General features: G+C 38.3%; 1 protein-coding gene across 2 annotated transcripts in view; it reads right to left on the bottom strand.

Moving 5' to 3' along the window:
- Positions 1-15,852, bottom strand: part of LOC127433030 (cell adhesion molecule 2-like) — a 633,917-nt gene that overhangs the window by 123,301 nt on the left and 494,764 nt on the right. For both annotated transcript variants that reach the window (XM_051684644.1, XM_051684645.1), the window contains exon 3: positions 12,749-12,775. In XM_051684644.1, coding sequence (XP_051540604.1) covers positions 12,749-12,775 — 27 coding nt within the window. The remainder of the gene's footprint in view (positions 1-12,748; positions 12,776-15,852) is intronic.

The raw sequence follows: 15,852 nt of genomic DNA, 5'->3' as shown, positions 1-15,852 counted from the left end.
CTCTGATCTTCATTTCACACACACACCAACACCTCCTTGAACCCCCCTCCTCCCCCTCCTGCTACTCAATCTGCACTTACGATCTATGAGGAGGATCTGTGACGGGTCTTTCAGAAACAAAAGACTAGCAAAGCTTCAGGCCCAGATATTTTTCAGTCAGAAAAATGACATTTTGCTGACTGACAGTAACAATGGCTTGATTTATAAATGGTAAAATGTGTAAATTCTGGGTTTGTTGTGCCATTAAATGGAATAGTAAAAAAATAAAATAAATAATAAATAAATAAAAAAAATTAGATTTTCAAATAGGCTTCCTGAATACTCTACTCCAGTAAGCCAGTGGTCAGACAAACAGAGAGTACCGCCCTAAACTCACACCACTGGTCAAGCCAATACTGCTGTGTCTGGCTGGATGGGCCGCTCAGAGGTAAGTTGATAAATGTTTTGACTGCACCACAGAGCCACAGTGTTACACTTTCAGTTAGAATTAACCTAAAATGGCTTACTTGTAGCTGAATCTGCATTTTAAGGAGGGATACGGGAAACATTTTTTGTTGTAGTTTTTTACATGAACAATCATCAAATTTGTCTCTGTTTTCTTTATATTTCTTCTTTTTCTGTGCACTGTAAAAAAAAAAAAATCCATAATTTTGACGGTAAAAACTGTAAAAATGCTACAGTAAAAAAACTTACATTGGTTAATGAGTAGTTACTGTAAAATATAAGTAAACATTTTTTTTTCATATATTTAAAAAGACAATACATATAGTTTGATGTAAAAAGTATGAATTAACGGTTAACATTTATATTATGTTTAACAAGAGAGTCAGTGTTAAATATCAGTTATGTACTTTGGGGTGTTCTGTGATATATTTGGTGTAGTTTAGTTAATGTTTATTGCATAATTTTAATTTCACGTGTTACCCTGATGGTGTTTAGTGTTTGTGTGAGTGACACTGAGCACTGTCTCTACATGTTTATTGGCCATTGCTCCTGGAAGGGCCACTATTGATGAACTTCATGTCATCGTGTGCCCTTCTGTGAAAAGCAGGTTTTTACAGTTTGAGAAGGTTAATATATTAAGTTTATCATCTATTAATATAAATGACGGTACTGCACCGTAAAATATACAGTAGAAACAACAGTTTTAAACTGTAAAATTTACAGGTTGTTCTGTAAAGTTATTCATTTTTTTACTATATTGTTTACATAATTATTTTGGCAACCACAGCTGCCAGTCTAAAAATAAAAAAAAAACTGGATTTTTTTACAGTCTGGGCTTATGTACTACAACGTTATTTTAAGAGGTGGGAGGGGATTTGCGTCTATCTTGTGTTTCATTTTGTGGTCTTGGGACACTTTGTGTGTTGCGATGATTTTATCAACACTGGCGTGCTCCTGTGTCATCTTAATTGAGCAGTGAGTTGAGTCCTATAAATGACTAAATTTGTCTATCCAACTTTCCCTCTGGTCTGAGCTAATTGAAACAGATCTCTCCCGGGATCATGCTGTCTGATGTTGGCTGATCTCTCTCTCTCTCTCCTTGCCACCCCTCCTTCTCTCCTCTTCCCCTCTGTTTCACCTTCCTCTGTGTATGGCACGCCCGCTCTCTAAGCTCAATGAGCAAAATATAAAATTAGCTTCGCTCTCTCCTAAATATCCTCAATGACTGTCCCACTGACAGGGGTAGAAAACAAAGAGGGAGAGATAGAGGAATTCCATGTAACATATAAGGAACTGACATTTTGACATATGGCACATTTAAAAGAATTTCCTTGTCTAAATATCAATTAACATATTGTTATTCAGTGATAATTTCTCCCTCCAATGTAACATTCAAATTTAATTTGCACTTCTGTATATTCAAACACGTTAAAAAAAAAAAAAAAAAAAAAAATGTCCTGGTTACTTTCGTAACCTCCGTTCCCTGATGAAGGGAATGAGACGTTGTGTCGACGTAGTGACACTAGGGGTCACCCTTGGGAGCCCCAAACACCTCTGATCTTTGAGATAAGGCCAATGGGGCCACTCACCCGGACATACGGGTATAAAAGGAGCTGGCTTGCAACCACTCATTCAGGTTTTGTGCTGAGGAGCCGAGACAAGGTCCCGGTCATTTCAGTGGGTAGTTCAGTGTTGTGGCAGGAGGGACACAACGTCTCGTTCCCTCCATCAAGGAACGGAGTTTATGAAAGTAACCATGACATTCCCAATCTGTCAAACCGGCTCAACCAGGAGATTGTAGAATCTCGCGAATGAATTGGGTGTTGCCCAGCCAACTAATCTGCAGATGTCTGCTAAAGAGGCATCATTGGTCAGGGCCCAGGAGGCCACCACACTGGGGGCCGCACATCCAAGGGGGGCGGCACGTCCTGGGCGTGATATGCCAAGGCGATGGCGTCAATGACCCAGTGGGTGATCCTCTGTTTGGAGACTGCGCTTCCTTTCCGCTGTCCTCCAAAGCAGACAAAGAGCTGCTCAGAGTGTCTAAATGCACTAGACACAGCAATGACAAGGCTGGGTCTGCCTCCTCCTGGGGCAGTGCTTGCAGGTTCATCACCTGATCCTGAAACGGGGTCGTGGGAACCTTGGCACACCGCAACCACCTTATCCACCTGGGGAATCACCGAGTACCCCCTGGAAGCCCCACCATCGAGGACAGTGAGAGTGGAGATGCTGAGAGTCTGGGAAGTGAGAGGTTCTCGCCACGACCTCGTAAGCTCCTCATGCACCTCCGGGAAGAAAGGGACTGGGGCGGGGCATGGCTGTGAGCGGCACTCTGGGCCCAGGAACCAATCGTCAAGCCGCAAGGGTTCAGCCCTTCAGTGGAGGGTTCTACCACACCTGAAGGTGGGAGCCCAGCCGAGTCCTCAGCTTCAGACTGGACGAGCCCGCTCTCCGATGCTGCGATCAAGAGCTCATCCTCTTCACGAGCCCTGAATGAGACTGCAAACTCACACTGAGACGAGCTGGCGGTCTCATCCCAGAACTCGACCGTGGCGAACGAGCATTCTAGGGAATGGGAGGTCCATGGGGGGTTTCCCGCGGAGCAGCTCCCATTGGGGTCCCCAAATCGCCCCCAGTGCTAACTGACACGGCCTCATACCCATAGATAGAAGGATCGAGGCGGGGAGCCACTGGGGTGGCTTTCCCTCTGACGAAAGAAAGCCGTGACCGCAACATTGCCATGGTCATGTTCTCGCAGTGAGGACACGACCCGTCCACGAATGCTGTGTCCGCGTGGGCAGTGCCCAAGCACGTAAGACAGCGATTGTGGCCTTCGGAAGCGGAGAGGTAACGACCGCAACCAGGAATTACACACAAATGGAAAGGCATCTTTAAAAAGAGGCTCTCCGTGAGTGCCACTCTTTTAGAAGGAAAGATTTACTCTTTTAGCTGCTGAAGCACCCAGGGGCGTTCTCTACACTCGACCGGTGCACGAGGGGGAGAATCCGTTGTAATGCGCTGTAAATCCAACAGCTTTCGAGGTGAATGGATCGGCAGAGTAATTCAGCTCACTGAATACAACCGCTCGGCTCTGAAGGGAATATCTGAATGAGTGGTTGCGAGCCAACTCCTTTTGGCATGCAAATTCCACTCACCAATTCCCACTGGCCTTGTTTTGAGGTGTTTGGGGCTCCCAAGGGCGACCCCTAGTGTCACTACATTGACACAACGTTGAGTAACTGACAGATAGGGAACAATGGTGTTCAGGATCATTGATGTCAAACTTGTTGAACTGTGTTTTTACATGGCATATTTGTACGCATATATGTGAATGAGATTCTAAAGGAAGGGGAAGATTATCAGTGAAATTTCAGTCTGTTCCTCCTTCAATTTGTGCTTTTCATTTAATTTAATTTGTCCTTTTTGTAGTTCAAAATGTCGTGTTCACTGCATGCTTTAATTGCACAGAATTTTTATTTTTTTTTTTTTTTTAGAATTTCTCCTTTAGTGCTCCACGGAAGAAAAAAAATCATACTGGTTTGGAACTACATAGGGATGAGTAAATTAAATTTTTAGGTGAACCATCCCTTTAAATGTGAATTTTTTGGTACTAAGGTCCAACCACCATACATGCTGCTCACATTTCCATTTAAACATAATTTAAGTCACACGACTGACATTTACCAGCTGTTGTCCTGTTTTGAAGAAGAAGTTCACAATCTGCTGCAATTTAGAAGCTTCTCACAACACTTGAGATGACGCTAAACATGAAACAGTTGCATGAGCAATCTGTCTTGGCTCTCGAAGTCCACATATTTATGTAACCTTTTGGTGGAGAACTATAACAAGATGACCTTTAGTAGGTCTGCTTTCGTTCTCTGAGGAGCTGAGACCAGCCTGGAGGTAGTCATACCCTTGACCTTTAGCCCTGACCATGCTGACAGAATACCAGAGGAACACATTTTTCTGCGCAAATGTGCCATCATTACACTATTTTCTGATTTGAACACAGATCCACAAACCAGTGATATCAGTGATTCTTTCTTTCCAACTTATGCACATTCTTATAAAATATCGGGAATTGCGACCAGTTTCAGCCTGAGTCAGTTTGAGATTAATAACTGGACTTCTCATTTCTATGGTTGGGGTTTTACTGCTTCCTCCCAAGTTGTGTACATCCTCAATATTTATTTTATTTAGCACTCACAGTCTTTCACTTGGGCTGAGAATAAATGTTTGAGGGGTTATGCAGAGCTTTGGGACACTCTGCAAAGAGATGGTACCAAGCAGAAGAGGATGAAAGATATATCACATCGATTAGAAATTAATAGCGGCGCCCAGCTGATCTTAATACACCCTTGACAGTTGTAGGAAATTAGTGACTTTGTGGCAGGGTATATTTGCAACATCACCAATAACAGGGGGTGCAAAAATGAGGTATGCAGTATGTGCAGTGCATAGCCAATGATTTTGGCACAATGGCGCCGCACATTCTTTGAAAATCTTCTTTCATAAAACGTTATAAATAATCAAAAGCTTATTTGTTAAAAAAAATAATGAAAGGAAACATTTTTATTTAACTTTTGTTTTGCATTTTAAATGAGTTCAAAAATGTATTTTATTATATCAAGTGATTACATATCAACCGCTAACCCTCCGACATTTCTCTAAGTATGTCACAGACACAGTCACATGACCAAAATGGATAGAGGAGTGAAGCGTTCTGGGGTGCAGAACAGAAAAAGAAAAAGGGAAAATGAAAAACAATGCATTAAAATGAGGACAGAAATATCCAAGTGGATAAACAGAGATTGGTACGCTTAACCTATAATTTGTATCACTGTAAGTCTTGAAGTTAATCAACATTTAATGTTGTTGCCTGAGGGGCAAAGTGATTAACGTTAATATCAGTTCATTTCAGAGTATCTCCGTCACTCAAAAAATAAAAAAGTCGCGGTACGTTTGTGAATGGGCGTTCGATTTATATTCGAGAGAAACTGAGGAGATTGTTAAAATTGTTAACAGAGCCTTCCACCTCCAAACACAAAACCTAGTTATTGGGCTTTTCACCAGTCTTGCAGCGTGCAGTCAAACACGATATCACCACTGGATGTGGTGTGAGTAAATTACCTCATTGAGATATAATTTAATAATTCCAGAGGCTAAGTCACTGACTTGCTTGTGATGGAGAGGTTGCTTAGAACAATCATTTGGAACAATTAAGCATTTTTCTTCTGTTTCTGTTGAAAATAATGGTGCAGATAAAATGTAATTAATAATTTACTGTTTAGCAAATAAAACCGTTTTATTGCTTTGTACATGGCTGTTCATAAAAATAGATATGTCTTGAAGACCTGATCTACCATATCTTTTAGTTTTTAATAGTTTAATAGTTTTAAGCACTTTTAAAAATATATTTTTGGTAGTTTTTAACCACTCTTTCATAGTATATATATGCAAGTAGTTTCATACTTAAAGTTAACATTGTAGTATGTATAACACTAAGATAATGGTCTGTTTACTCAGCAATGAAGATGTAGAGGACAACGAAGAGATGATAGAAAATGACAAAGCAGGTAAAGAGAACAGGTAGGAATGGGCCACACAGGATATTGGGGATAGAATATACAGTGGCAAGAAAAAGTATGTGAACCCTTTGGAATTAATTGTTTTTCTGCATTAATTGGTCATAAAATTTCATTTAATCACAAGTATAGACAAACACAATGTGCTTACGATAACAACACACAAACAGTTATAATATTTAATCTCTTTATTGAACACATCCCATTAAACATTCACAGTGCTGTGGAAAAATTAAGTGAAAAGTTTACATGCTCTGGCTCTTGATGCATCATGTTGCCTTCTTGAGCGTCAGTGAATGCGTTCACCCTTTGTAATAGTTGTGTATGAGTCCATCATGTGTCCCCTGTGTGAAAAGATGGATCCCAAAATCATACAGTCACTGTTGGAAAGGGGTCAAATATGTAGAAGATGCTGGAAAGCCAAAGAATGTGCAGGACCTGGAGGATTTTTCTGAAGAACTGTGGGCTGTTTAACTGCTCAGGACAAACAAGGACTCATGAACAACTATCACAAAACTAAAAGACCTGAATATGAGCATCACTGAGAAAATCCTTTTGATACGATTTGACAAACAAGGATACAAACACTAAACATAATTGATTTAATTCAGGATATTCTGTCCCTTCAGCCGAACTGTTTTATAATATTGCATGCAATTTTAAAGGGGATTTGAATATTTAAACCAGATTTTTAATGGTCCTTTGCAACCTGGCCTAAAAGAATCATGTTACTAACCTGGATTTTTGCAAAATTATTTTTACATTGCTACTTGTACTGTAAGTACAGTGTCAGTTTCTTGGTCAAATGAACACTCGAGGCACTACAACTTCAATGACTTTCCTTTCACACAAACCACTAGTAAAACTGCAGATTATCAGTTCATAAACACTTACTTTTTCCCCTATGCCTTACACAATGCCATTGTATGGGGATAATGTACAGTCAGCTGGTTGTTATAGAAAAATAAACCCCAACAGGGTGATCAGGACCCTGACGCGAAGCAGACCAAACCAAATAAATAAGTTGACATAAAAGATTGATTTCCCTCGAAACTATGTAATAATGTTAGGGCTGCAACAGTACATGTATCCGTGCCAAACAGAATGGATACAGGGCCTTTAGTACAGTACACACGGTTACACAAATTATTACATATCTTAGCATGAACAACACAAACTGCTTAGGACTAAAATGAAAAAAGATTGCGGAGCAACATGGGACCTGTGTTTTCAAAATAAATAATTTAAAGAAAGATTCTTTGTTTTCCCTGCTGTACCGAAACCGTACCAAACTGTGACTCCAAAGTGTGCAATTGTGTTTTTCATCTCACATTTGCTCATTATGACACTATCAGTTAGATTTAGGTTTAGGGTAAAGAGGTAGGTTTTGTTGATTAATAACTTAATAGAGCATTAACCTTAACCTCATCTGTTTGGTAGAAAATTTAACTTGCTGTTAGCGCCACACACACATTGTACATTTCACCTTGGAACTTCCGCAGCACATGTAAGGAATTATGCAATATAATTTAGCAAAAATGTCGGCACTGTCACATAATTTTCATGAGACCAGGTTGCTCCTTTAAAAAAAAGTTTAAAGTACTATGTAGACATGTAGACAATATGTTGCCTTTTACACCCCAGCAGTCCAATACCATTACAGCACGGCTATACTTCTTCTTAACCTATTATAGTACTAATTGCAAGGTCTCTAATGAGTTGGCTGTGACCGTCCTCTAAATAAAAGTGATTAAACACAGAAAACATGGACACTAAACCACCCAGACACAGTGCAGTAGAGTTGGGGTACTCGAGTTTGGACTCGGACTCGAGCCTTTGGAACTCGAGTCCAGCCGAGTCCCTGACATTTGTGATGCAATGAAAAAAAAATAAAAAATAAAAAAACAGAAATTAATGAACACATCTCTGTCTGCATGCAGCTGTATTAGCCACTGAAGTCGTAGACTAGCCAGAGTTGTTTTACTGTGTTTAAGCAAACACACCCACACACACATACGCACGTGCACAGGCACACTCTTCAGTCAACCAATACGCTTGAATGTTACTACAGAGACTACTGAATGACATCGACTACCGAGGCGGCTGGCACAACAGAAACATAAAGGCGGGTATGTAGCCAATGTAAAAAAAACTAAACAAGGTAGTTTCACATGACACGGGACCTGACAGCTGGCAAAATTGCGTGTGGCGATTGCGCAGCCAAGACGGTGCTCGCATTGCGGTTTCATCGTAATTAAAAACTTAAAAGCAAGAACTTCATTGAGTCAAGTCACCCACATCATGTCTCTCACAGTATCGAAATAAAAATAGATAAAAATAGTATTAATATTGGATATTAAGTCTTTTTAGGTGTAATGTATCTACACATGTAGGCTTCTGTAGTCTCTTGTGGTCCATGCAGTGTTGTCAGCTTGAACTGGTCCATAATAACTTGAATTAACTGTGTAATATTTTTAATAGTCGGGAAAAAAAACATTATTGCAAAAGCAGACAGTGACTCTAAACAGATAAACAGCACCTATTTATTATTGACTGACTATTTTCAAGCTCTGAGGAGCTGCTTAAAATATGTTCTTTTACAGCACTTGTCCACCATTCACAACATTCAACCATGCACAATAAAATATTAGGATATTTTGGGCAGTGAAATGTTTTGTTTAGAATTTAATTATAGACTATAAAAATAAATTTATTATTCGATGACAGCTTGTGTATGAAGCTAAACTTCATGTTACAAGATGAATTTAGTTGGTTATGACATTTTTATTTTAAAGCTAGGGTGTGTAATCCAGAGAGGCTAGCAGTTAGCAAGCTAGCTTTGAAAGCATAGAGCCCGCCCTCGCTTCAGAGGTGTCTCCAAAGCCACGCCTCCTCTATCACACATGAACACACACACAGAGCAGAATCTAAGGGCCAGGAGGAGAGACATGTTGGAATTGATCGCAGTGGTTTCAGATTACCTTTTACTTACTCTGCATGGCTTCAAGGAACCCGTGCTGATGACATGTGATTGTCTGCGCAAACGAGTTGCGCGGCGGTATGCAAATATAGATTGACAGACAGGAAGGACATCCTATCATTACATTCGGACCGAATGCAATGATTGGTCGATCATTTTTTAGTCCTGTCCCTTCCACAGAAGATATATATATATATATTTTTTTTTTTTTTTTTAAATAATAATTTCTTAAATTATTGATTGCTATCAGGATGTGAAGAGACTTTCAACCAGTATAACAAAAAAAAAATTCTGGAAAAGATTGCACACCCTAGATTAAATGTTTATTTTATTTTATTTTTATTGTAAACAACCGGGTAACTTTTAGCCAATTTTGTTAAATTTATGACTCAAAATTTTGCAGTTAAAGAAGAGCTCAATGAAATTTTCTTTGGTTGGTATTTAAAGATTTCAAACCAACATGGCTGCTGCTCAAGCAAATATAATTTTGTATTTTTTTTATCTTCTGCAGCAGCTGTTGCGAGATGCACACGGACGCATCAGGGATTTAGGTACACAAGCAGCACGCAGAACTGCCCTGCATTGTGCGGTTTCCCACAAATTAACTAGAAAATCATGTCTGTGACGACATGGCCCTAATATTATGAGTGGGATTTTCCAGTGTTTTTGGATGCAGCATTTGCAGTCAAATCGTGAGACGTAACTTCTCAGTGAGTGCTAATTACTACTGTTGACTCGTTTGTATGTACTGTATTTTCCCAAATCAGTCGACAGATAGAGAAAAAGATTTCAAATGAATGTTCTTTTTTTTTTAGATGGGGATAATTTTAAATAAAACTAAATTAAATTGAATTGAATAATTTAAAATGAAGTAGAAATAAAAACTAAATAAAAATTCGAAACATAACCTTGGTTGTAATGACTAACGCAGTTTTTACTTTCATTAGTCTAAGTTTGAGTGGAGGGGAAAAAGCGACAAATAATTGAAATGTCAACAGAATGCAATAAGATGTTTGTTGAAGGACAGATTTGTCTTCATACACCTAAAGCATATGCTTTCATTCTGAAACCACTTTGAAGTCTGTTCAGCGGGATACTAATCATAAAATGTATATATGGACAACAGAGGTGTTTTTGTTACATTTATACTGACAAACTGTTTTTTCTTAGTTGTGAATTTTAAAATAAGCTTAAAATATTGATGTTGAGTTTACGGTTACAATTTTAATTCAGATTCATGAACAGATTCATTCAGACTCAACTCGGACTCGGCCTGTTATGGACTCAGTCTTGAGTCCAACTCGGCCCTTTTTGGACTCGGACTCAACATGGACTCAATTGTTTAAAGACTAGGACTTGACTCAGACTCAACTAAGGTGTACTCGAACCCAACACTTACAGTGCAGGGCAAGATTTCTTTCAAGACATTTAATTTCTGATTTAGAGAAATCTAATCAATTAGCAAACAACAAATGAACTGGCCTCAGCGGTTCCACTTTCATTCGCACAATTAGACCAGTATGCAGCTGCTCTTGCCATTGTAAACAAACATCCCAATCACAGTTGCTTTGTTGTAGCAAGTCTTTTTTTCTCACTTTTTAATTCTGTAATTTACTCAATCAAAAGGGAACGATGCCTCTGTGCAGATCAAGCTTGCCTATGGAAGTGCTGTCGACAAAAAGAACTCTGTAACTTGCTAAGCGCGCACACACACATACCAAGACAAGGCCATGCATGAAGCGGGGAAGGGTCCCATAGCAGGCAGATGGCACACAGGTAAAATTGTCATCTGAGGTGTGTGTGAAGAGTACGAATCATGCATTAGTCATGAGGTGAGCAGCTGGTTTGGAGAACTCAGTCACTGATAGCGTACCATTCATTCTGTATGCATACACGTCGGCCTCATCTCATACCGAGTCCAAATATTTGCAGGTGATAGTTTTTCTCCCACAAAAAATCAGGTGGACTTTTGGGACAGCAAAGAAATGTCACATTCAGATTTTCACTTTTTACAAATACTTCAACTGGCTATTGTTGAGTTAAATATAGCTGTTGGAATTTATTGACTGTGTGTGACTGTTTGTGTTTAGGTTTACTTAGATATTGTTATAAGTTAGCTAAATCTGACAACTAGGGATGTCCTCAATTGGAAAGATGATTTCTAAAATAGACTGTACATTCATTCTTTTATAAATTCTAAAAACACCAAACATTTTATTTTTGGGGTATGGTTTGGAATAATCTGTAGTATTAATAATTAAATACTAAAACAATAATTTATGCAAAATGTTCTACATCAAACACTTAACTAGAAAAAAAAAAATGGCTTCAATGTAACTTGGTTTTAGCATGGATTTTGTAGTTACTGCAAATTTGACACTCCATTTTCTCTGAATCTGAGCAGAGTTGAGCCAAATCCATCCGTCACAGGAGCGATCATAGTCTAAAAGATCCGACTTTGGTCATAACTCAACTGAAAATATGTGTAGTTACTGTGTTATGCCTGCTTGCAGTATTCATGTCCTTTATTATATAGCTAAATAAATGTGTTTATGGGTTTGTGGGTAAATAAGAAGTGTCTTTTAAATGTAACATCTAACTACGTGGCAAACAGGAAGCATGAAATTATACAGCCGTGGTCTGAAGGACGCACTGTCACAATAAAGCGGAACGGAATTCAGTCGTAAACCACAGGGTCAGATTAAAGGCAGCTCTGCATAAAGTAAACATAAAGTGTGCCCTGATATAATGCAAGTGATATCTTGTAAAAAAAAATCCTTTGTCAACATATTTGGACAGAGTTTGAAATGCATACAGCTGTAGGTGACTCACACTGCTTGGCAAACAATTTCATTTTGACACCAGTTGTTAGTCAAGATATATGATGTATGAATGATTGGGCTCCAGAGCAATTATTGTATACTGTAAATATACAATTAGTGATGAAGCTTTTAAATGTTAGAATATGAAATATGTTTGTGCGACCACAAATATCTTAGCCTGCAGATTCACTGAGAAATATTTTTTCATACTTTTTGTCAAGAAGAATTCAACTTTAATTTACAAAACTAAAATATATAAGGTAAGATGTATCCTTAATTTTTGTCAGAGTACTGTAAAAAAAAAGAAAACTGTTTTTTTTTTTTTTCAAGTAACATGTCTCTGATCTGCAGTATGTTGCAGTTTTACTTATTAAACATATTTTTACATTTTCTGCTTGTTCAAAAAGGTTTGCTGTAGGGTGTTCCTAAGTAGTTGCTTATTGATCCAAGTTGGCCAGCGCTGAGTTTCTATAAAATTCTGGTCCCCAGAAATGGCTCTTTTCAAAGTAAATGTGTGGGCTTTTTATCAAGGCTCATATAAATCATGTAAATCATCATATAATTGATTTTATTTTCATTTTCATACTGCAGTTAGCCTACAATAACTTGTTCACTACTTGCTAAGCTCTGTGCAGCACTGTTCAGAAGCTCAGAAGCTTTGCTGTTAGTACATAAAGTTGACAAGAAATATAGTTGGAAAAAAATGGCATAGGAAGTAAAGCAAAAGGAGGAAGTGGTTGGAGGAGGATTGGGGTAGAGAAATAAAGAAGGGCAGTAAATAGCAAAAAATAACTCCCCTGAACCCCCCTGTCTAACTGGCTCATAGCAGTGATAAGGCGGCTCTCAGCTCAGCTTATTGAGAACAGTGTCTCCCCATTTATCAGGCAGCAGGTAAGATGGAGGATCCAACTCACCTCTCACTTTGTTTTTCGTGGCCGCCACTGGAATCGCAGAGCGTAATGAGGAGGGAGGGATGAGGAGGATGGAGGGAAAAAAGACAGGAAGGGTGAGAAAGACAGGATCGGAGGGAGGGGAAGAGAGAAGGACAGAGGAGGAGAAAACATTTGATTAGAACAGACCAGTTTCAAGAGGGTGTCAAACTAGTATACTAATCTGTCTGTTGTGAACATCTAATTCAAATCTGCCTGATTCCCAACAAAGAGCCACTTGAAATAAAAAACCTTTCAAGAGTATTTATCATTTGGCAAACACCACCCACGACAGAGGGTCACAATACAGTTGTGATAAAATTCTACCACATGCCAGAGCCACTGCCGGCATACGCAGCTCTCCTAATATCACACAATTGGCTTTGATGAAAAGTATTGTATTATAATAGCATATTTACAATGTCCTGTTACACTCATATGTGATTCAAGGCCTCTGGTATTAACACACTCATCTCTCTAAACCAGAGGTTTTTAAACAATGGGCCATAAAGGAGGCGCTAGGGGGTTCATAGACAATTTAAAAAAATAAAAATAAAATAAATAAAAATACAAATACAAATATATATATAAAAAAATTCAGGGCTTTCTAATTTAACATATTAACTAAATAAAATTTGCTTAAAGTTTTTCTTTTTTTTTTTTTTTTTTTATCTCATTGAAATTTTTTGAGTGCCAAACGAAGACTTTACGAACACAACAAACATTGTTTTGTTTTCTGAATTAAACTAAATGGTACAAAACAAAACAAAAAGCAAAACAAAATAAAAGCAATGCAAAGCGCAAAATAAAACAAAACAAAACAAAACAAAAATAAAGCAAAAAAAAAAAAAAAACAAACAAACAAAAAAACAAAACAAAAAACATAACAGAGAACAGAACAGCACAAGTAATAACAAGGGTCTCTGGGTTAGATTGTTTGCGGAATTCATGTTGGTCTCTCTCAGGCTAGTCGAGCTGCAATCCTCTGTTATGTTATTGCTTCGTGAATGGCTATTGATTAGACCAAAGAGCACTCTGCTACAGACTCCCAATTAGCCAGACCCAACAACCCATCCATGCCCAATGAATGACTGAACAAACAAACAGTCGTAATTTTGCCCATGTTCTGGTGTGTTTTAGCACAATAAGCATCCACTATAACAAAGTTTTCCATTTATATGTCATTAAAGCTGAGGGCACACACCGACCAATTATTGTATACTAACAATAAAAACAGTGACTGAAACTACAACGAAGGTGTAAAATGGCTAATGATGTTTCAGATAAACTTTTCACTGATAACGAGGGCAAAATGACTAAGAAAATGGCAGTGAGTTATGTTTCTGTACATTAAATGCATGTTTCTGCAGGTCTGACACACGAAAAAATCTGGTGGAGTTTGTGGGCATCTTGATAATCATTGCAATCAGGAGGGACGTGCACTGTTTTTGAAATCGGATTGGCATGCTGATATGTGTAATGAATAATAGCACTTTAATCCAACTATGTGCTAAATGTGTAAGAAGGAAGAACTCAAGACGAGACTTTACAAAAATGTCAGCTTCACCCTCTGAAAAAAATCAAGGAAACTCACAGTGAACTGTGAATCATTTGTTAGTGCTTCGGAAGCATATAAATACATCCATTAATCATTTATTGGTTCTACTTCCTTACCAGAAGCTAGAATAAAAGAGAAGTAAATAGAAAAAAAAAAAAAAAATACTATTAAAATCACAGATATCCTCAAAACTATTGTCATAAAACTTTATTTTAAAATGAAACCTCTGTCATTTATTAAATCTCACGTTGTTCCAAACCCATATGACTTTCTTCCATGGAACACAAAAAGATGTTTAGCAGAATGTTGACACTGCTCTTTCCCATACAATGACATCACACACAGTCCAGGGTCTGTCAAGCTCCAAATAAGATGCAAAAGCACCATAAAAGTAGTCAGTATGACTTATGCACTATATTCCAAGTCTTCTGCAGCCACAGTAACTTTGAGGAACAGACATAAATGTAAGTTGTTATTTGATAAAATTATTTCTTTCTCCCAAATCACATCTCATTTTGTGTTCTACAGAAGTCATACAGTTTGGAACAACATGTGAGTGTGAGTAAATTATGACAGAATTTGTCATGTTTGGGTGGTATCAATTAATCATTGTACCGACCCAATGTGATATAAAACAGTGGCTCCCAACCTTTTTTGGTCCCAACCCATATTAGTGATTATTGACAAAGAGCCCTGCAGCTGCTTGATGGTCTCATTATAAACATGTCAACAAGGTATGCAGTTTTAATAGGTTTTGCAGTGTGGGGTAATGAAGTCACAAAATCCTGATTCATTTTTAAGATCCAAGAAAAATAAACGTAAAAGCACATTGTGCGTTTTGTCCACATAAAGTTGTGAAAAGATGCAGTGACATTTAATACAGTTTTGTGACAGTTGCCATGGAGTCAAGGTCTTTAGACAGTTTTATATCAGTCCTGCACAATAAACTACACCAAACACACACAAAGACTGTGGTTGGGAACCACTGATATAAAACACCATTTCAGTTTTGTTGCCCTGCAGTTTTAAGGCTGAAAAATATAGATTTGGTCTAGTTCTGGTCCAAATTTTGAAATGTATAACCCAAATTGTCATAAAAAAGAAAGCAAGCTGGTAAAAAGTGAGGAAATGCCTGCCATTTTGGAGATTTGCTGACTATTTTCCTCATATCGTTGGTTGAATGTTTTGAGTGACAGAGACTAAGCATCATCCTCCAGGGATAAATTATCCAAGTCTGGTTCCAGAGCTAACTGTGTAGGAGGGGAAACTGGAAGTAAAGGAAAATGATGCGAGTGGGAATGATTGGTACGCCAGTCTCCTGCAGCCAGAGAGGTGACAAAAATCCCACTATTCCATTTTGAAAATTCTGGGTCTCACTGAATAATTCAACAGACCTGCATTATTGATGCTAGGGAACACTTCGATTAAGAGGGTGAGACCTTAGGTACCACAGTTGACAACTTGTAGCTGAGCAAATATTAGCCCTGCAAAATAAACTACACCAAACACACTAACACACTCACACACACAC

The sequence above is a fragment of the Myxocyprinus asiaticus genome, chromosome 42 (assembly GCF_019703515.2).
Source record: "Myxocyprinus asiaticus isolate MX2 ecotype Aquarium Trade chromosome 42, UBuf_Myxa_2, whole genome shotgun sequence".
NCBI lineage: Eukaryota > Metazoa > Chordata > Actinopteri > Cypriniformes > Catostomidae > Myxocyprinus > Myxocyprinus asiaticus.
The sequence above is the reverse complement of the archived record's forward strand: the minus strand, read 5'-3'. Positions and strand labels throughout refer to the sequence as shown.